Source organism: Azolla caroliniana, unplaced genomic scaffold, assembly GCF_043228905.1.
Source record: "Azolla caroliniana isolate FFs.n. ecotype wild unplaced genomic scaffold, voAzoCaro1.0.p SCAF_16, whole genome shotgun sequence".
NCBI lineage: Eukaryota > Viridiplantae > Streptophyta > Polypodiopsida > Salviniales > Salviniaceae > Azolla > Azolla caroliniana.
In genome coordinates, this window is record NW_028230451.1 from 3,995,311 (window position 1) to 4,016,980 (window position 21,670).

General features: G+C 40.8%; 3 protein-coding genes across 3 annotated transcripts; all 3 read right to left on the minus strand.

The window, feature by feature from the left end:
* Window positions 1-585: 585 nt before the first annotated feature.
* On the minus strand, window positions 586-2,023 carry LOC147853666 (uncharacterized). The gene has a single exon (XM_087331808.1). It carries the CDS (start codon window positions 1,971-1,973, stop codon window positions 1,167-1,169), a length of 807 nt encoding a protein of 268 aa, XP_087187934.1. The 5' UTR covers window positions 1,974-2,023; the 3' UTR covers window positions 586-1,166.
* Window positions 2,024-5,515: 3,492 nt separating this feature from the next.
* Window positions 5,516-8,034, minus strand: LOC147853667 (ras-related protein Rab7-like). Its single transcript, XM_087332271.1, has 7 exons — window positions 7,906-8,034; window positions 7,736-7,762; window positions 7,545-7,644; window positions 6,331-6,477; window positions 6,162-6,242; window positions 5,918-6,063; window positions 5,516-5,806 (listed from the first exon to the last, which is right to left on the minus strand). Exons 1-7 carry the CDS (start codon window positions 7,956-7,958, stop codon window positions 5,743-5,745), a joined length of 618 nt encoding a protein of 205 aa, XP_087188397.1. The 5' UTR covers window positions 7,959-8,034; the 3' UTR covers window positions 5,516-5,742.
* A 952-nt stretch (window positions 8,035-8,986) lies between these two features.
* LOC147853668 (cytochrome P450 CYP72A616-like) lies at window positions 8,987-11,465 on the minus strand. The gene is made up of 5 exons (XM_087332269.1): window positions 11,094-11,465; window positions 10,754-10,977; window positions 10,260-10,498; window positions 9,717-10,122; window positions 8,987-9,606 (listed from the first exon to the last, which is right to left on the minus strand). The coding sequence occupies exons 1-5, from the start codon at window positions 11,416-11,418 to the stop codon at window positions 9,148-9,150; spliced, it is 1,653 nt and encodes a 550-aa protein (XP_087188395.1). The 5' UTR covers window positions 11,419-11,465; the 3' UTR covers window positions 8,987-9,147.
* Window positions 11,466-21,670: the final 10,205 nt, after the last annotated feature.

Below are 21,670 nucleotides of genomic sequence, written 5' to 3' on the forward strand. Positions count from 1 at the left end.
GTAAGTAGAACTGTAATGCACAAATCATTTTTGGAGGCATCATGGTTCCGTGAAGATTTAATTTTAACAACCATCAAGAAAACTAATGCAAAGTCGGCCTAATCTTATCTAGGCTATGTTATCTTATATGGGTAAACCGCAAGAGTCTATTTTTGCATTAAAAAAAATATAAACTATTCAAACTAGGCTTCTCAAAAAACAACCAATCTATGTAGATATTGATAAGAGCCTATTGTGTCATCACAATGTAGACCCTTCAAACTAGGCTTCTCAAAAGGTAATGTGTCTTTATATCATCCATTTCATACAACTTGAGATCCAATATTCATGTAACTCACCAAATTGCATTTTCTTTTTCTTTTTTGAGGGCTTTATGAATTTTTCCTTTTCCATTCATTAAATCAATGAAGTTCACAAATCTGCTTTGACACATGAATTTCCTTCAACATACAATCACAAAATCAATGATAGAATGTTGTGGTCCCCTAAAATGGGACTTAGTCTTCATTGTAAATCTTAATGTGGATCACCAAAACCAAAATGTCGAATACGTAGAATTGTCTGAGTCATTGTTAGACCCATGAGGAAAGTAATGTGCAAATTTGTAGCCAACAACCATTATAGATTTGTGGTTTCCCAAATAGATTTAGTTGATGGTAGTTACTACATTGGCATCACAACATCCCATGCTTATGTATCCAATATCATTCATGTCAAACAGAAGCAAATAGGTCTACCACGTAGTATCTTGCACAGGTTCAAGCTGCCATATTTTGTCCTAAACATGCTTCACATTGTCTTCCTACATGGATTCATATAGCCATACATATATATCATCTTAGTGGTAGGATTCCCACGCACAAGTCCTATGTGCCGGAAATATGTTAGCATGATCCTAGTACTAAAACAAGCATGAACTTTAATTTAAACTAAGGTCCAAAACCAGTTGATAAGTAAGAGAGCTTTTTGAATGCTAACAAAAAATATTAGTGCTCCTTACTAGTTACTCTCAACTGATGTACACTATTAAGCTTGGCATGGATGGGTAGAATGGTAACACTGTACCGATACACTTTCTTTGTACATACATACATACATACATACATGCATGCATGCATGCATGCATACATTCAACTGTCACCATCAAAGTATGAAAAAATGTTGCTTTAGAAGAACAAAAGGCAAGCAAAAGCAAAGGTAGACAGTAGGATGAAGAGCCAATGCACAATGAACCCTTCTTTTTGTTGTTGTGGGTCATTGTTAGTGGACAATACATTTGGTGGCATATAAGAACCACTTCTATTGGGCCTAATTGTAGGGACACCATTGTTGTAGTTACTCAACTGAAACCCAAGTAAGGCAGGGAAAATGCCAAAACTAGAAGAGAAAGGGGTACTCCCATCATAGTGCTGTGATCCACCTAAGTTGCCATGTTGATTGAACCTGCCACCATATAAGCCATTGATGATGTTTGTTTGGACACCACGTTGGTTCCGATGATGCTCCTCCGGTCTCAATGAAGGGGAGGAGGAAGAAGAAGCAGAAGAATTACATGGAATTGTAATCGATGGCCTCGACGGAATTGCTCGATGTTTCTCAATATGATCTTCTTCATAATTCACATGAGCATGAGTTATATCTTTGTTGCTCGATCTTGATCTTGATCTTGATCCAACATACAGAGGGATGATCTTTTCCTTTAAATCTGCTTTGCACACAGGGCAGCTATGGTGTTGCTGGATGATGAGTAGGTCATGTTGAGATGCGGTGGTGTGAAGCCATCTGTAGAGGCATGGCCAACAGAAGAGGTGACCACACATTGTCACCACTGGCTCTTCACATGGCTCTAAGCATATGTTGCAATCAAAACTGTTTCTATCGCTCTCCCTTGTTGATCCTTCCTCCTTCTCTTGATCCACCATTAATTCTCCGCATTTAGTTGAGCTGGAAGATTGGCGCATTTTCGTCGTCATTATGATCTGTGGACCGGAAGTAGAGGTAGTTAACTTTGGCAACAAATCATCATCATTAAATCATCATCAATATTTCAAGAGCATTATTCAGTTTTTCAGGTGTAGAGAAACTTACTTAGCTCTCTGCCAACAGTGAAAAGATAGAGGAGAGAACTTAGAGGAAGGCACAAGTGGCGATGTTTGATTTTTGTATTTTTGTCTTGGGGGAGAGAAGAGGGGGAGGGGGGGGGGGGGGGGGGGATGTATTGGATTAAATGCTGCCAAAATTCAGCCACAAAAATAAGGAGTGTTTTTCTCTGCAAATTGAAAGGGGGGTAAAAGGAAATTTGGGGGGGTGGGGGTTGGTCTTCTACATTTAGAAAGCAAAAAAATAGCTCAGAAATCTTGACTCTCCTTGTAGATGATGATATGGGGATTGGATCAAAACACCACACATATGTATGTACACTGTACACACACATAAGGAAAGGAAGAGGAGGTGGTAGGGTGTCCCCTCCACCACCATGTCAATCTTCGAAAAAGACCCTACACTTCCCATGGGGGCCCTAAAGCAATTTGTCATGCTCTCTCGCCACGGCCATCCATGGTTGGACAAATCATATCAATCCATGGCTCTACATGGGTCGGGAGGGGGGGGGGGACCTTTCGGAATGATGTGGCCAAGACTAGTTTGTACCCCTTATCCTTCTGTTCTTCGCGGACCACATAAGCAATTTGTCATGGTCTCTGGCCACGGCCATCCATGGTTGGACAAATCATATCAATCCATGGCTCTACATGGGTCGGAGGGGGGGGCACCTTTCGGAATGATGTGGCCAAGACTAGTTTGTACCCCTTATCCTTCTGTTCTTCGTGGACCACATGTGTTACGTATGAAACCAAGGGCTTGGTCACCCCCTCCTATGAATTATAGGATGCATTGAATAAGATGGATGATAGTACATGTATATGTAGTTATGTGAGCGACTTCCCGATTTATGTATATGTATGTATACCACACTTTATCCTCGTTTCAATAGACCTTGTTAGCCAAATATTATTGCTCTTCACAAAATACTTTTGTCTCTCCATTTAGCATTTATTTACTATATATCTGCTATATTTTTATACATTTGTGGATGTTGAAATGATATGGATTTCTTTAGGCTATGAGGTGTACATGAAATCATGACCCACCTCTCTAGCCCAAGTTTGGCAAATATTATTGCTCTTCAATTTCAACTACAAATTATTTTTTCACAATTGGTTGTGTTCTCTCACAAGTCACAACCTCCACCTAACATTTATTTCTTGCAACTGCTCCGCTCAATATTATTGTAGAATATTGAAATTATATGGTTTTCTTTAAGCTCTAACTAAGACTTCAGATGCTTAGTTATTGACTAACGACTATTGTTGTATTCTCTACCCCCAACTTGATCATGGTTTCTCTCTACCATGGTAATAATATATGCTTAGAAAAAGATCATGGCTTTGACCACATGGTAACAAAAGGTCTAGACTTGCCCCTATAATATTCCCTTTATTGATGTTTGGGTGCTAACAACCACAAGGGTTTAAGCGTGGAATGTTGCTTTTAAGTAGGATATGTGCATGTTGCAATTTGCTAGTTGATTCAAATTTCTCATGTGGATGTTACGTATCACTATGTGAAAAACAAAATTCCTCAATGATTTTCAAATAAATTATTACTCTATTTAGACATGTCTTTGAGTTGTTGGATGCATTTGTGATTCATAAACATTGGGTTGCCCTATATTACAAATGCCATTTTGGTTTGCGTATGTTTTTGGTGTATGCGACCATACATGTACTCCAATTCACCTTGTAATCACACACGCCGATAAAACATGTACAAATATGTAATGCATATGGCCTTCCACTTAAAACTTATGGCTGCAAAATAGAACTTCACCTTCTAACCTACAAGCTACTATCACAGACATACCATATTACTATTTTCCTTTCCTTGCCCTTAAGAGTTTATAATTGAAAATTAACAACACATATAATTGACCTCACTTGCATGTTAGGTACAACTCTTTAGTTAGATGTCTAAGTAGCAAGTTTCTCATTTACCTTGTAAGAAAATAATCATCTTGGGTAAAAACATGAACACAAGTGAATTATTTCACTTTCCAAAGAGTCTACTTGATAAACACAAGTGCACAAATACCTTATAGGTTCGCACCAATAAAACAAAAGTTATATAGATGTGCATATGTATATGGGAGCATATCAATACACATAAATACAACGAGAGGGTCACCAAGTGATCGACAAAATGGAATTTTCTGTTGTTATTATGCATTGGAAGCAAAAGTTTTGCACTTGTGTTTTTGAAAACCTAATGTACATGGATATATCTATTATATTGCTGAGTCAAACTTCACAGCCTTGATTTGTTTACATATGATGATTATTACAAGCCAATGTGAATGCATATATTCATGTGAAACTTTTTGGTATGTTATATTTCACTACATTTTGAATTGTAAGCCTTCAATTATTAAAGTTTTACGTCTCAAAAATGTTTAAGTTGCATTATTTGACAATATTCTTATCAAGGAAGGAAATGACTTTTCAATGGTAGGTTGGACTATCACGTTATGTGAGATCGACTCAAAATCAAACTTTATTAATAGAAAATAATATGAAATTGAAGTGCCAATCATTGTGCCATGCACCTTTGGGTTGGTAGGTACCAAGGTGAATTATGGACCATGTTGGGTCCCTGATCTCATACTATAAATATTGAGGGTTAAGAGTATGAGACAAAAGGAACCTATTATGAATAGCCTAATTAGTTAACCTATTCTTAGTAGCGAAGGTCCTAAGTTAAATACTTTCCCAAGGGATACTAAATGTAGTGGTGTTGACAAGTTGATGAACGCAAAGTGTTTTCATTTTGCCACCAACTAAATACCACATGCCTTCATAACTACACATATTTTCTATAATGTATAATAATACACACAGAAATCATTGAATGGAGGGGGAAACCCACAATGAAATATTAGACCATGTCAAGTTTAGAAAACAACATTTAGCATATATTTTGATGTTTAGTTGACCAAGAATGTTGAAGGACTTGATTCTCTAGTCTTTCCTTTTGCTCCATATTGAGTTAAACTAATAATCCAGATTCCAAACTTAAAAATAAAAGACTACAAGATCTTTTTTCTTAATTTGATATTTTCTTACAAAAAACAAAGCCATCAATACCCTATTCCGCCAGTCATTCCCACACAAAAGCACATTTTTTCAATGCTGTTCTCATCAAATTAAATATATTTCAGCCAGATTTGTTCAGTTATCGAAATTACCTGATCAACAAGTTCAAGAACTCATCTAATCTTTTGGTGCAGTTTCCCTAAACACCCTCAATACTGTGGTTTTTTGCTCTCAATTTATTTCAAAAACATGCTTTCTGCAACTGCTCACTTAAAGAGATTTGTGCAATCAATTAAACCAAGGAACCATTCCAACAATTGTGGTAACAAAAATGAAACATGAGAGGAAGATCACGCAGATCAACATCTAAGGAGGAAACGAATTGGGATAAGCTTTACATGAAATTTTGTTTGTTAAGTAGTCTACACAATTTTGTGAAAAAAATTTGCGTCCAAAGAATAACTAGGCCTTATTTACAACTTTAAAAACAATGTGTCAAAGTGGCGTCCAAAATGTTTTCCGTTAATATCATTGTCGTTTATGTGTGTTCATTCCCACCTAATACCATTCGAATTTTTTATTAATTATTTTCCTTTTAGCACCCACAAGTTGATGATTCTGCTGATCCTACTGTAAGGTCTACTGTATCTGGAAGATAGCTGTAAATGCAAAAAACAAAACAAAAGAATTGTTGAAGTGAATATTGCTGCTTCTTTTTATTGTTGACATTTCAAATGGTTTGTAATTACAAGAAATCAACCAATACTCACATTTCTTCATCTGTCAAATTTTTTAATGCATTCTTCGCAATGCACTGAAATGCAGCATCTACATTCAGGTCTTCTTTGGCAGAGGTTTCAAAATAAGGTATGTTTCCTTTACTTGTACACCAAGCTCTAGCTTTCTTCTCAGAAACCTACAAGAACATATACTGATGGTAAATCTAGAAGCAAACGTATAAAGGAAGAAGAAAAGCAGACGATCAAGCATGCTTATATATGTATATATATATACCACCCGACTGCAGCCATTGTCAATGTCCACTTTATTTCCCAACACCATGAATGGGAAGTTTTCTGCATCAGGAGGACTAGCCTGCGACATCACAAGACAACATTGAAATGAAATTTGAATAGACTAGTGTTTGAACAATCAGAAGGTACTGCCTTAAAACAATACTCACCTGAACAAGAAACTCGTCTCTCCAGTTGGATAGGTTATCAAAAGATTTCATAACATTCACATCATACACCAAAACACAACAATCTGCACCCCTGTAAAATGCCACACCAAGGCTCTGAAAGCGCTCTTGTCCAGCTGTGTCCCATATCTACAACATGATACAAAAGTGACCTCTTTGTTACAAAGGTATGGACGCAAACAATCTTCATTACAGAGAAATGCTCAGGAAATCTCTGCAAGTTTCGGTTGATTTTCCCAAATGCTTACAATTTTTTGCATTTTCCCTGAAAACCATGGATCAGGTCCAGAACCAGAGGGAAGGGGATGAATTTATCATATAATTGTTCAAATTAAGCATATAATTTCTCGAATTGCACATATTTGTGAGGATGGGATGAATTGACCATATAATTGCTCAAGTATATCATATTTTGCTCTTTCAGGAGTTGACCACAGGGATTTGTTGAAATGACAAAAGCTCAGGTGAGTTTCAGAAATTTTCCCTTCACTATAGTTTGCTCTCTTGGGAGTTGACCATTGTGATTTGTTGAAATAACAAAAACTTTAGGGTATTTTGGCGTTTTTCCATTTCAGATGAATCATGAAATAAACATCTCTGCTACATATACTTTATAATACATATGCACAGTCCCAAACAGCACACAATTACGAGCAAGCATTTATGCCAAGCCAAAAAATTCTGATGGATTGAATATATACTTTGCTTTTTTCCAGCATGCTGGCCAGGAAGAGTTTGGTTCAGCAAACTGGCAATTAAAACTCTAGGAAAATTTCCATAGCAATTCCTGTTTGTCATATAATTACCACCATGTGTAATTGAAAGTGGATGGCTTATGCCAATTCGGACCATTCTAACAAGTTTTCTCATTATTAATCCATTGGTTCAGACATGAAAAGATAGTGGTTCAAATTATGTTGTTCACATATACATACAAGATAACCTCAGGTATATATAAATAACCATTTATCAGATGAATTTCACTTTGGCCACCATGCTTTTGCAAAATGACATAAAACTGACACTTTTTAAGCTCTATCATACACATTACAACCAATATAAATATCAAAGAAGTTAAGATAATAGATTGACTGAGGTAAGAAAATAGTAGATTTTGCGAAGAGCTTTTACAAACATCAATGTAGAAGAAAGACATAAAAAATGTAGATACACTAATGACGATGATGTCTGCATACCTGCATAGTTACTAGCCTGTCTTCTACATGAACCTCCTTTGTTAGAAAGTCAGCACCAATCGTTGCTTTATATTGATTACTGAATTTCTTGTTCACATATCTAGGTGAAAGTGATCAAGATGGAAACAGACGAAGAAAAGGAGACGCAAAGGAGATCCAAATAATGTAATATAAATCCAGAAAAAGGATACTGATTCATCAAAGATGTCTTTCCTACTCTGAAAATGTCATGAGAGGGAAGTAAACAAACAAATGTGGTGGATCAAAACATTTTTTATTTACTTGCGGATGTTCATTTTCTTTCTTTTTCATTTTCTTGAGATGAAGAGACAGAAGGAAAGAGAAGAGAAGAGAAGACTACCCGCTGTCTCCAAGGATGATGACTTTGAGGAGAGTTCGCTTACGAGAAGCCATGGCTACTGAACAGAAGGAAATGTCGGCGAGAGAGAAGATCTACAGAAGCAGAGAAAAGAAGGCGGGAGGGAGGAAGCGACCGGGGCGAGCTTGTATAAACGAGCCCTTAAACGCGCCTGGAAAATAATTTCTTGAAATACCCCTCCTTATAGCATTCATTTGTTTGAGGGGTATTTTTCAGGATTTCGAAAACTTGTGAGAAGCTCCCTTTTCTTGCTAAGAATGTTTTTTCCTTCGCTTTTCATTTTTTTGTTTTGGGTCATAAGCATTTTTTGTTTCGAAAGCCAAACACGTGCGGAGTGATCTTTCTGCGGTGGGTTTTATGGGACGCAAACTCATTTCGAGGTTGCATTATATCAATTCGTTCACTTTTTGCAAGGATTGTTTCATCACGTGTCCGAGCCTTTTCTTAGGGATGTTTGTGGTCCTCCGTTTTTGTAAACAAGAAACCTCTGGTTTAAGTTCATGAGGCATTTTACGAAGCATTATCATACAAGGGGTGTTCGGCTAAGGCTTCCCCATGGTACCGACCAATCATGAACTTATATTTCCTCGCAAGTCCACTTTGCCTTTTGCCTATTGTTTCTTGTATAGCTATGATTTCGCTTGTCAACAACACATACATATGCTTTCCCGCATTGACATATGTGTCACATGTGGCTCATATCAAAATACAATGCTCAATCTCGATTTCCGAGCTAACCACGCTAAAAATGGGCACCGATGGAAACATACCAAGGAAAAGGTCATACAATTCAACCTAAACTAAATAAAGATGAATAAACATATGACGGTCATATTTACAAATTACAAATTACAATTATACAAGTATGTATGTATACATACATATACAAAATAGATGTTAACATGCAAAGTTTATATGTACTCATAAAGCATGGTACATGGGAGTTTGACAGAAGAAATGCATTATAATATTCTCGTCTTTGAAATACAAGTTGGCTTCAAGACTTTAGTCTTTAACATGTATATATGCTCAAAGTGGGAGATAGATGATTAGAGAAATTGGGGACAATTTAAAACCACCCATTTCAGGAGTTCTTCCATTAGGCACATACATACATACATACATACATATACACACTCCTTCCCATCATTTCCTTAGGAAGGAATTTTTGGAGCCAAACCAAATATATAGACACATATACACTCCTTCCCATCATTTTCCCTATCAAGGGGCAGGGTCCACTATGGGGCTAAAGCTGAGCTGAAGCCCGAATTGTGGCTGCATGGTGACCATGGTGATGGGGGCGTGCCGGTACGACGGCGACACGTGGAAGCGGAATCTCCTTAGAATGGTGGCCATAACCGTCTTCGCCTCCAGCATTGCGAAGCCCTGTCCGATACACACCCGAGGGCCGGTGGAGAAGGGGAGGAATGCCCCGGCCACCAGGGACGCCTTCGCGACCCCTCCCTCGAACCGATCCGGCCGGAACTCGTCCGCGTCCGGCCCCCAGTACTTGGCCTCGTGATGCCACATGAGCACCGGCATTAGTAGCTCTGTCCCGGCCGGTATCACCACATCCCCCATCTCATCATCACCTCCTAGCCTCATCTCATTCTCCACCTTCCTCAACATAGCTATGGCTGGCGAGTACAGCCGCAACGTCTCGTTCAGCACCATGGTCAACTACCATTATAGCTCAATTATGTCACGCAAAATCACCCAACACCACATAAACCATCAAAGTAAAAGCCGTTCTTTATATGTCAGAATGGTATAATACTTAAGACACTTACAATCTTCATTTGGTTCACGGCCTCGATCGTTGGCACAATGTCCGTACTTTTGCCGCATAGCGAGACTACCTCGTCCCGAGCTCGATCTTGCCATTCCATATGCGTCCCGAGCAGAAGACATGCCCATGTGAGGAGGGTGGATGTCGTCTCGTGGCCAGCGAAGAAGAAAGTCTTACATTCTCCGATGATATCAGGGATACCCATTCTGGATAGGTTCTTCTGGTTGCCCTTCATCTCCCCTTGGTTAGATGCCATCATGAGCCCAAGTAAGTCGGTGCCATAGGAATCGGCTCCGTGCCCCATCTTGGCTGCCGACTGTAAGCGGTCTTCAATGAGCTTCCTGAGGGTTCGGTTAATGTTGCGATTCAGCTTCCAACGAGCACGGTTGAATGCATTCGGAATAAATCTGCATCCATTTTTTTGTATGCACGCATTTAAACAAATCAAGCAAGATGTTAGAAAAAACAAAAAAACAAAAAATGGAGAGGCATATGTTGATCTTTCAATTCCAAAAGAACAACATATAGGTATGTAACATTGTACCTCATCCCTGGGATGTAGACAGTGGTAAATGTTTTGTTCATAATGACTTGTTGTTGGCGTTGCATTTCAAAGACCTGCTTGCCCTCCAGATAGCTGCTCCCGAAAGCCGTGCGAGCTATGATGTCCGCGGTTAGGTTTTGGAACTCAGTGTGAACATCTATATCATGGCCTTGGGCTATCTGCCCCTTCCATTGCTCCATCATTGTGGTTGTACATGATGCCATTGTAGGTATCATGACCTAGTTTAGGGTTTAGAATATTGCACATACACATTTAACACACATGATCCTTGTTAGCTTCCAAAATGCATTGAATTGAACTCACATCCCAAATGATAAGTCAATCAAATCAAATCCCATCCTATCATACTATTGTAAATACCGGTGTACTAAGTAATAACGAACAATTCCTTTACATTTTTCATATTCACATACTATCTTATCTCACCACACTATGGATGCACAATAAGGAGAAGAATGGAGGGGCGGGCGAACCTTGAGCTTCTCATGGAAGAATGCCGGGTTCAAGATGCGGCGATGCTGAGCCCATTTCTCGCCCTCCAGTCCCACCAATCCTTCTCCAATCAAGTCTTTCGCATCCGGCCTCCCGATAGGCTTCGGGTAGTGCCCGAATTTCGTGGAGAGCACTTCTTTGGCTTGGTGTGGGTGGGTGAGGGGGAAGCGCGGTTGAGATCCATTCCAATATACAAATCGCTTGCCTGAACAATGGCCATACAAATGGTATTAATGCCATTGATAGTTTAACAAGGATAACTTATATGCCAAAAGTCTTTTATATAAATCCTATGAGAATGGTCTCATGGAGGTTATATACCATATCTCTTTTGCCAGGTATGAAGGTGAGGCAGGAGCCGGGGCGAGATGTTGTGGGTGATCTGTGGCATGGGTGATTTGCGGGCTTCTGTCCCAATTTGGACCAATTCAGTGAGGTTTCCGTAGAGGAATGTGGCGGGGAGGCAGGCGATACCTTGAGATTCGAAAGCGCGCCGAATGCGTCTCTGCCTCCACCATATCGAATCGAAGGCTCTCCATAGGCCATAGAAGAGCAGGGAGGCAAGCAGAACCAGCACAGACAGCAAGACATCTGTGGACCATGGGAATTGGAATGATGATGAGATTAGGGATGGAAGGAGCTCCATTTTCTTGAATGAAAGTCTCTCTATAAGATATATGTTCCTAAAGGGGGCCGGGGGGGGGGGGGGGGGAGGGTGCTTTAGCACACAAAGGTTTTCCAAAGATGGAGTGGGGATTCTCTCACTTCAATTATGTAAGTCTTGGATTACATGAGCCTGTTGACGACTGTTTCTTTTTATTCTCTTTTAACCATGATTCACGTCAAAAAAGTAAAGAAAAAGGCTGGGTCTACTTGACTTTTGTTCATATCCCTAACTCAATTGTCATGATGTTCTCTCTCTCTCTCTCTCTCTCTCTCTCTCTCTCTCTCTATCTATCTATCTATATATATATATATCATTATATGCATATACGTCTTGGGTTTAAGGACCCAGTTTTGTCGTCTCTCTATTATATGCTATTGTGTGTGTGTGTGTGTGTGTCTCTCTCTCTCTCTATATATATATGTATATATGTATATACGTCTTGGGTTTAAGGACCTAGTTTTGTCATCTCTCTACTATATGCTATTGTGGAATGGAAGGGTCCAATTTTGTCATCTCTCTATTAGGTGGATGCTTTTGTGGAATGTAAGGGTTGAACCCAGAACCTTTTGGTCTTCATTAGACAACCTTACCAAGGTAAGCTAGGTCTATGCCATTTGAGAGTGTTTGTGTGTGCTTATGTTCCTAGTGCTATTTGTTGAGTGAGTGCCTCTTACAGAAATCATTTCTCCTCAGTCTTCTTGTCTCCCAAGTATTTGATGGCTTTGTTGATCTATCATTTTCTCCTCACTCTCTCTCTCCTGCGAATTTTGTCAGCACACACATGAAGCCTTTGTCTCACCTTGTTTTACGATGAAAGTCCTCATGCATGATGTAATAATGAAGATGCAATAGGTTATACAACTGAAAGTTTAGGTGAAATCTCATTCTTTTGGAGCTTGATGTTTCCAATACGTAGACCAAGTCAATAAGACGGAAAATGCAAAGGTCAAGTGTAAAGTTGGACTTTTATGTACCTTATTTTTAGCTTATAATGAATACCTAAATGAAGCAACCTAATTAGATTATCAAGTAGCCTAATTAATTACAGTGACGATGCACCAAAGCCACACAAAGTTTGGCCATCACACCAACCCCTCCCCCTCCCCCTCTCCATATTGAATCTTTTGACTATACCTATAAGGAACCGATTAAGGTTCATGCAATTAAGGAGTGAAACCCTTCATATTATCATAGAGTTATCCAAATGTGAACTTTGTACATTATCATGAGTTTGTACTATGTTATCCTACAATAGCACTTGATGAGTAAAGATTATTCCTTTGTGTGCGGTTATTCAAAACAACTTAGCTTTGAGATGCTAAAGATCTCCCATGATAAACAAGTAGATCATGTGGTCATTAGAGTGTAGTTTGTGTGGTGGTTTTGCATCTAGTCTCTCTATTTTGAGGTCCTTAGTTGTTAGGTTCTCTATTTCTATGAAAATAAAAACTTCATGCACACTCAGGTTTTTTTAGGAAAAGTACGAAAGTGATGGTTAAGCACAAGATCTCTATTTCGAGGAAAGAAACATATTTCATGCTCAATGCTCACACATATGTGATATATGAAAGGGGTGACCCTGCAATTAATCTTATGTAAATGAACATCGACCTTTATTGCTATCGTGTGAAATTGCATTTGGATCACTCCAAATGTGGGTGGAACCTTTCACTAACTTCTGTTGGCAAGTTTGCTCATTTGAACTCTTTTTTTTTTTTACCAAAAAAAGAATATACTCCATTAGTTTAAATATACACAAATTCGATCCCTTTCTCGGGTAGGCTGTGGCAAGACTATCCTATCCTACATAAGAGATCTCGCTTATTTATCTTACACTTTCACATATGTCTCTAGCCATCCTTTCATACACATCACCTACATTCACTATCCCACATGCCATGTCTTTCACGCCCCTTGTTGAACTATTGGGAGGGGGGAACAACCATCTAGGTATTTCATACTTCCATAGTATATCCATTCCATTTGTTGTGGCCATCGGTGTAGTACACCATCGCTTTCGAAAATTGAGCCTCATTAGCTCTGCAGCATCATCAGTACCATCAATCCGCTCATATTGAGCTCTTAGTGTAGTTATTAATGTGTGCCAGATTAGCTTAATCGATTCAGCTGGAGGGCGTTTGTGTGTTGAAAATACCCTGGTACACCTTGTTGTCCATACACACCATATAGTAATGGGGGCAAGCAACGTCCAAAGATCTCCAAGTTTTTTATTCTATGCACAAGCTATAGGTATCATGTTGTCAGTGATCAGCCGAACAATGCCCTTCTCCCCTCTGTACTGAGCATCGCATGTGCTATCGTATTTCGCCACATCATCCTCAAGACAAATCCAACAAGCATGTCCCTAGTTGAGGGTGAACGAACTAGAGGCATGACAAAGCAAATGTAGTGCCCTTCCCATATAGCCATTGCCTTGCGACATTCCCATAGACAATGGGAAATGATTTCTATCTATCCACATGCAATACATCTAGGGTCTACATTGGGGCCTTTACCCCATGTCCCTATCGGCAAGGCTCTATGTGCAATAAGCCATAAACACATCATTATCTTGCGGTCATATTTGTCATGCCATATCATTTTCCAAAATTGATCTAGTCTCATTTCACTAATGCCCTCCTGTATCCAAAATTTCTTTGCCACAATCTTGTCATGTTCTTGTTCTAGAATAATTTGCCTCCCAATCTTTGTGTTATACCTGAAAAATTGAACCAACTTTTCCCCATCAGTTCGTCCTTGAGTTCTCCAAAAATACATCGTTGGGTCCCATGATAGTTTATCCAAATGCCCTTCTATAGGCCAACACACTATCGCCGGTGGGATCTCCCGTGGCTTAGGGTCAATAATCATATTCTTGCCATTTTTTGCGATCAACCTAATCGGCCTTTCTCTTTGAAAGGCTGGTTGCTCAACTCTTACCATTCCGTGCTCTAGTTTGTAATAGCATATAACAATCGGCAACGGTTCGGTTCGGTTTGAGAGGGTCCAAACCGAACCGTTTAATTTTTTTGAAACTTGAAACAAACCAACCCGAACCATGAAACCGTTAAACTGAACCGTTAAACATTTTTCAAACCGTAAAACCGTAAAAATTGCGGTTTCGTGGTTCAGTTTCGGTTTTCAACATAGGTCAAATTTTTAATTTTTAATTTTTTAAAATTGATAATATTTCATTATTTAGAATTTTTAGAATTTTTAAGATGTTCCTAAAATGTGAGAATAAGGTGTAAAAATGAAAAGATTGTTTAAAAACAATTTTAAAAAATTTTAAAAAAACACATTCGCGTTCACAAGTGGAAGGATCGCACATTCCATTTATAGATTCCTTTTATAATCTTGCGATTTTAGACAATTTTCAAAAACTTGATCACCAGTATCACATGTTTTTAATAGCATGTAAAATTTGCTAATTTTTTGAGATTTAACAAGTTTCAAAATGATAATTTCTAAAATGGAATAGTTTTTCAGTAAATGTTTAAATGTTGATGGTTTGCAGATATGAAATGTAGTTAACTTAAAGAAAATCACAATGGTTAACTCAAGGCACAAGTTAAGATTAATGGTTTCACCATCTTGATGAGATTAAGATTACATCTTTTGTTAGACTTGAAGTTTTAAGTATAAGAGGTAACATTGCAATCCTTAATGTCATCATCTATAAATTTAGTGCTCATTAACATCCATAAATTCACAACTCAAGAAATGTAGACAATATTCATAAACAATTTTGATAAATCCACAACTCCTAAAATGTAGATGATATTCATAAACTGTCAAAATTGTCAAACTTTAGATGTGAACATTAATATATCAATTTGAACATATCACACAGTTATCAAGGTATCTACAATGTTATCCTTTTCTTCCTTTTGAGAATTTCCCTACAAAAGGTATGAAGTAAATGGCATTTGCGAAGTTCAATTACCATCAATACAATTATTAATGGTTTTTTGCTAATCAATGAAGCACATGTTCACCATAAGGTATCTTGTTGTGCAACATACATCTTTGTTGTATCGATATGCATCTTTTTCTCTTGTAAAAACATAGATTTCAGTATAATTTGAGTTCATGTTTAAAAAACCTCTTTTATTTGAAAAACAAGAAGTTTTTTAAACATGAACTCGATATGTTGTATCGAGTTGATGTAAAAAACAGAGTTTTGATCATAATTCTAGAATCCATACAATGTATTGAATTCATGTTCAAAGTTTTTTTTACCGTATTTAAAAAAAATTAATAATAATAAGTTGAGCTTGAGTTTATATAAAAACCAAAATTTTCATCACAATTCGATACAATGTATCGAGTTCATGTTTAAAGCTATATTTGGGTTTTTTTTTAAAATTGTTTTTTTTGTATTTATTTTGGTTTTATTTTTTAGCTTTAATAAATGATGAAAAAAAACAGAGTTTTCCTTCGCTGCTATGTACTCGGCTTCTGTGGTAGACAAAGTCGTGCACTCTTGAAGTTTCGACCTCCATGATATTGCCCCGCCAGCATAGGTGAAGACATAGCCTGATGTCAATTTCCGATTATCTGCATTTCCGGCATAGTCGGAATCGGTGTAGCCTTCGACTTCGGCTGAGGTTGTTAGTCCGAAAGTCAGTTGTGCATCCAGGTTTCCTTTTAGAGACCTAAGGATGTGCTTGACAGCCTCCCAATGCTTCTTTCCTGGGTTTGACATGTAATGGTTGACCACCCCTAAGACATAGGCTAGGTCGGGTCGGGTCGCCACCATTGCATACATGATACCATAGTACGTAAAATTTGTGTTCGTCTACTATATCATTCGTTTTGCTACGTTGGAAAACGAACACGAATGATATTCAAACATTTGTGTGTTTTTTTTTTTGTTTTTTCCCTTTTTTTACCTTTTTGGGGGGGTTTTTTACCTATTTCCCCCCCTTTTCCTCTGCACATCAACGCTACGCTCTACTCTCCTTCCCTTTTCCTCCTTTTCCTTGAATGATCTGGTACTTGCATTGTGCACACTAGTCAATAGTGAGTTAGTGACAACATCTTCTCCCGCCCATTACTTTCTGTAAATTTTCACTAATTTCTATAATTTTTTTCGTAATTTCTGTAATTTTGTTGTAATTTTTGTAATTGTTTTGTAATTTCTATCATTTTTGTAATTTTTGTAATTTCTCTATAATTTCTGTAATTTCTGTAATTTTGTTGTAATTTTTGTTATTAAGAAGGTAATGTTTTTTTTTGCAATTTTAAAAAAAAAAATACCTTGAAAAAATATTTACCTTATAGTAAATAATTTATCCAAAAGTATGGTATTTATCATTCTTCGAGGGTGTTTACCCTTCTCGAATGATTGAATCATTCTCGAACATGAATGCACAAATGGTACGCATGGTTCATACTATGCATGATACTTCCTACTGCCAATGCGTAGGGTATTTTTCCATCAAGTTCTCTCTCCTTGTCCGTCGAAGGAGAGTCTTTGTCCAATAGTCCAATAGTCCAATTTACGTCGGAAGCGGTGTTGGTGTTGGCTTCACATTCTCCATGTTGAAGCGCGTTAGCACCTTGCGGATGTATTCAGATTGGGAGAGTCGGAGAGTTTTGGTCGTCCGATTTCGCTCTATCCTCATGCTCGGTATGTGTCGGGCTTGTCCGAGTTCCTTCATTGTGAACTTTGCGTGAAGGCTCCGCTTTAGCTTACCGATCTCTACTTGATTGCTTCCTACAATCAACATGTCGTCGACGTATAGGATAAGATAGATCCTTGACTCGTTGGCCAGTTGTTGAACATACATGCATGGGTCGGAGTCTGATCTGTTGTATCCAAATTGTCATATGTAGGAGTCAAATTTCGGGTACCACGTTCTTGACGCTTGTTTTAGACCATATAGACTTTTCTTTAGTCGACATACGAGGTGACTATCCTCCCCCATCGCCGTGAGGCCTACCGGTTGAGACATGTATATGTCTTCTTCCAGATCTCCGTGTAGGAATGTCGTCTTTACGTCCATCTGCTTGAGCTCTAGATGTTCTGTCGCCATGACTCCTAGTAGGAGTCGGAGGGTGGTGATCTTAACTACTGGTGAGAATTGTTGGGATTTCGGTCCCTTCCGGATGGGATGTCCGGAGATGAATGACGGCAAGCCCGGTTGCGGTTACGGAACCGGAGGATGAAGAGTACCCGGCATGAAGCCGGATGAAGAGTACCCGGCTACGGAGCCGGATGATGAAGACCCCGGCTACGGAGCCGGATGACGAATGTACCCGGAGAGAGATCCGGATGCGGGGACATATTTGTGAATATGTTTACCAAGGGCCCTTAAGGCTATATTTGTAAATAGCCCGAAAGTCATATGTGTATAAATATGACTTAGGGCAAACTGTTTATTGTTGCTGTTGCTGTGGTAGTTGTTGCTCATTTTTTCTGTTTTTCCACTTAGAGGGAGCGAAGTGAGAACAGCCGAGAGAGAGAGAGAGAGAAAGGAAGAGGTCGACGCCTCTGTGTAATACCGCCGCCTGTGGCGAGGACAGCGAGCTCAAGGTCGTTGCCTTGCAGCTCGCCATTGTACATTCCCTGCGTATAGTGATAGTTGGAGTCTTGCACTCCCGTGGTTTTTCCCGTTTAGGGTTTTCCACGTTAAACCCTGTGCATTCGAGTCTCTCTCTTTGTTTTGGATTTACTGCTGCACTGACTCGTGTTTCCTCGGTTGTGGCCGAGAGCTGAAGGTTTTGAAACCGTCGATTTCTTAACAATCTGGTATCAGAGCGACTGCAGTGCAGACAATGGAAGGCGGCAGCAGCGGGCAGCCGGGGATGATGGTACTGAATGCGCAGAACTACGCCGACTGGAAGATAAAGATGGAGGATCTGCTCATTGTTCGGGACCTGTATGAACCGATCGACAGGTCGGAAATACCCAAGGGGGTACTTGAGACGGAATGGAGGCTTCTGAACCGGAAAGCCGTTGCAACCATTCGGCAATACGTCGACGTGAGCGTTCTACAACATGTGGCGAACGACACCAACGCATATGAGATGTGGTGGAAGCTGTCGGGCCTCTACGAGAGGAAGAATGCGTTGAACCGGACCTCCCTGATGAGGAAGATAGTGAACCTCAAGTACCGGGACGGCGAGAGTATGGTAGAACACGTAAGCACGTTCATGGGATTTGTGAACCAGCTTGCGACTATCAAGTTCCCATTGGAGGATGCAATGCAAGCCATCATCCTGATGTGTACATTGCCGGAAAGCTGGGAGAACTTGGTGGTGACTCTCAGCACCTCCTGCACCGAAGATAACTTGTCCCTACAAACAGTAAAGACAAGTATTTTGAACGAAGAAGCGCGTCAGAGAGATAAAGAACCGGCCTCCGATCCGAAGATGCTGCTTGCCGAATCGGATCGGGGAAGACAACGGAACCGGAGTCCGCAAAGACGGGAGAAGTCAGGGACCCGGTCGCAGTCAAGAGGAAGGCCCACATGCTTCCACTGTGGGAAGCCGGGGCACTTCCGAAAGAATTGTCGGCATTACCGAAAAGACAACGGAGCCGACGACACCGATTCGAAGAAGTCTTCGGAGCGAAACGGTGCATACCGGGGAGCCACAGACCGGAGAGGTCCGGATCGGCGAGGGCAGGACCGGAAAGGAACGACGGCACTCGCGGCAAGTGAAGAAGAGATAATGCTCATTACCGAAGAGAGGGAGCTGAACCTTGCCGGTGAAGAGATGACCTGGGTGGTCGATTCCGGAGCGTCGTTCCACCTGACCCCGGAGAAGAAATACTTCTCATCCTACACAGCCGGTGAGCACGGCTGTGTCCGGATGGGAAATGAAGGTACATGCCGGATTGCCGGCATAGGAGACGTGTGGCTGATGACATCAACCGGATGCAAGATGCTGCTGAAAGATGTACGACACGTTCCGGAGGTTCGATTGAACCTGATTTCGGCCGGGAGGCTAGACGATGAAGGCTACACGGGTAGCATCCGGAACGGTGTCATGAAGTTCAGCAAAGGGAGCCTGATAGTAGCTCGGGCCCGGAAGATCAACACACTGTACCTGATGAATTCCCGGCTATGTCCGGAGGAGCTGAACGTGGCAGCCGACACTGACGGTGAGCTGTGGCACAAGAGACTGTGCCACATGAGCGAGAAGGGGATGAAGAGGCTTGCCGAAGACAACCTTATTCCAGTGAAGCATGTGCACCTAGAGAAGTGCACCGATTGCCTGGCCGGTAAGCAGAACCGAACTTCCTTCCACTCAAGGCCACCGACGAGACGTAGCGCACCATTGGAGTTGGTGCACACTGACGTGTGTCAAGTAGAAACGAAGTCACATGGCGGAGCCCAGTACTTCGTGACATTCATTGATGACCACAGCCGGAAGCTGTGGACGGCACCGTTGAAGACAAAGGACCAAGTATTGTCCGTCTTCAAAGAACTCCACGCGAGAGTGGAAAGAGAATCCGGCAAGAAGCTGAAAGCACTACGAGCGGATTGTCGAATACAAGTGTATAATGGATGTATTCACACTATCCCTTTCTATAGCTCAAGTTTGGGCCATTTGTGTAATTAGCATAAAGGGTAGTTGCCCTAAGTTTGTCACTATATAAAGTGACCTAGTAACCTTTTTGTAAGGTTGGTTGTATTATTGTTTCTATGGAATAGAAAGAGTCTTTTGTGCCTCCTCTCTCTCTCTCTCTCTCTCTATCTCTGTGCACGATCTTGGAAACTGTCATACGCAGGTACTCAACAGCAATCGAATGCTACTTGATCTTCCGCATTGACGGCCTTGTCACTGTGACATCATTGGAATCGGCACAGTAGAGCTCAACCTTGCAGGTGGCTCTACACTTGTACTTCACAATGTCCGACATGTACCCGAGCTCTCAAGGCCATTGATCTCAGTCGGACAACTAGATGAAGACGGCATTCGTGCCGGTTTTTCTTCGGGAGGGTGGACACTCCACAAGGGGAACCTCCTGCTTGCTAGAGGACCCAAGATACACTCACTGTATCCGTTACATGTTACGCTCAGAGAGGGTAACCTGTTTTTGGTGGATATTCCTGTGTCATCACTATGGCACAGAAGATTAGGACACCTCAGCAAGGCCGGCATCACGCACCTATCTAGAGCCGGATACATCCCTAAACTCTCCTTCTCAGACCATCAATTCTGCGAACATTGCCAGTATGGCAAACAAGCAGCCGCATCACACCCGACATCAGCACCAAGAGAAACGAGACCTCTCGATTTAGTCCACTCGGACGTCTGTGGCCCAATGCCGCATCAGTCTCTCGGCGGTGCCTCTTACTTCGTCAGTTTTATTGACGATTCGACTCGAAAGGTGTGGGCTTATCCAATTCGCACCAAAGATCGTGTCTTCTCGATCTTCTCCGATTGGCTCGCTATGGTAGAAAATCAAACTGACCGAAAACTGAAATGCTTTCGGACCGACAATGGGGGAGAGTTCAAATCAGAAGAATTCGTCAAATTCTGCCGACAACGCGGCATCCGACGTGAATTTACGGCACCACACAGTCCGGAGCAAAACGGGATTGCAGAACGCATGAATCGGACAATCCAAGAACGGATAGTTTCCATGCTCCAACACTCCGGACTGTCGGATGGCTTCTGGGCAGAGGCTCTACTCACGGCAGTACACATAATCAATATGTCGCCAAGCAGACCTCTAGGACTTCAAATTCCTCAGGAACTATGGATCGGCAGTAAGCCGAATTACGACAAGCTGAGGATCTTCGGATGCGAGGCGTACGCCCTTATTCCGAAAGATGATCGCCGAAAACTTGCACCTCGGTCCAGGAAATGCATTTTCCTTGGATATGGATCAGACGGCGAAATGGGATACCGACTCTGGGACCCCGAACGTAGACAAATCGTTCGAAGTTCGGACGTTGTGTTCAACGAGTCGGCTATGAATCCATCAGCCAAAACACCGATCGAAGTCCGAAGGGTAACATTTTCCGATGTGCCGACCCTTCAAGAAGGCCCCGCTCTTAACACACGGTCAGCTTCACGGGTAGCTGAACCTTACACTACCGACTCGGACAACTCTGACTCGGCACAGCAGAATAATTCGCTTTCGGACCATCCGACCTCGATACCCGATACGACCAGTCCAATCATACCTCGACGATCCGAGAGACTGTCGCAACCTCCGGAGAGGTATTCTCCTGGAATTTTCTTCACCGATGGCGGCGAGCCGACGTCT

What these genes read in the sequence shown, in the direction of transcription:
- LOC147853667 (XM_087332271.1), bottom strand. Translation starts at nt 7,958, where the DNA reads ATGGCTTCTCGTAAGCGAACTCTCCTCAAAGTCATCATCCTTGGAGAC. An exon ending in ACAGGCTAGTAACTATGCAG is followed by an intron (nt 6,478 to 7,544) that starts GTATGCAGACAT and finishes ATCATGTTGTAG; the next exon opens with ATATGGGACACAGCTGGACA. An exon ending in GAGACGAGTTTCTTGTTCAG is followed by an intron (nt 6,243 to 6,330) that starts GTGAGTATTGTT and finishes GTGATGTCGCAG; the next exon opens with GCTAGTCCTCCTGATGCAGA.
- LOC147853668 (XM_087332269.1), bottom strand. Translation starts at nt 11,418, where the DNA reads ATGGAGCTCCTTCCATCCCTAATCTCATCATCATTCCAATTCCCATGG. An exon ending in TACCTGGCAAAAGAGATATG is followed by an intron (nt 10,978 to 11,093) that starts GTATATAACCTC and finishes GCCATTGTTCAG; the next exon opens with GCAAGCGATTTGTATATTGG. An exon ending in GTCTACATCCCAGGGATGAG is followed by an intron (nt 10,123 to 10,259) that starts GTACAATGTTAC and finishes AAATGGATGCAG; the next exon opens with ATTTATTCCGAATGCATTCA.
- LOC147853666 (XM_087331808.1), bottom strand. Translation starts at nt 1,973, where the DNA reads ATGACGACGAAAATGCGCCAATCTTCCAGCTCAACTAAATGCGGAGAA.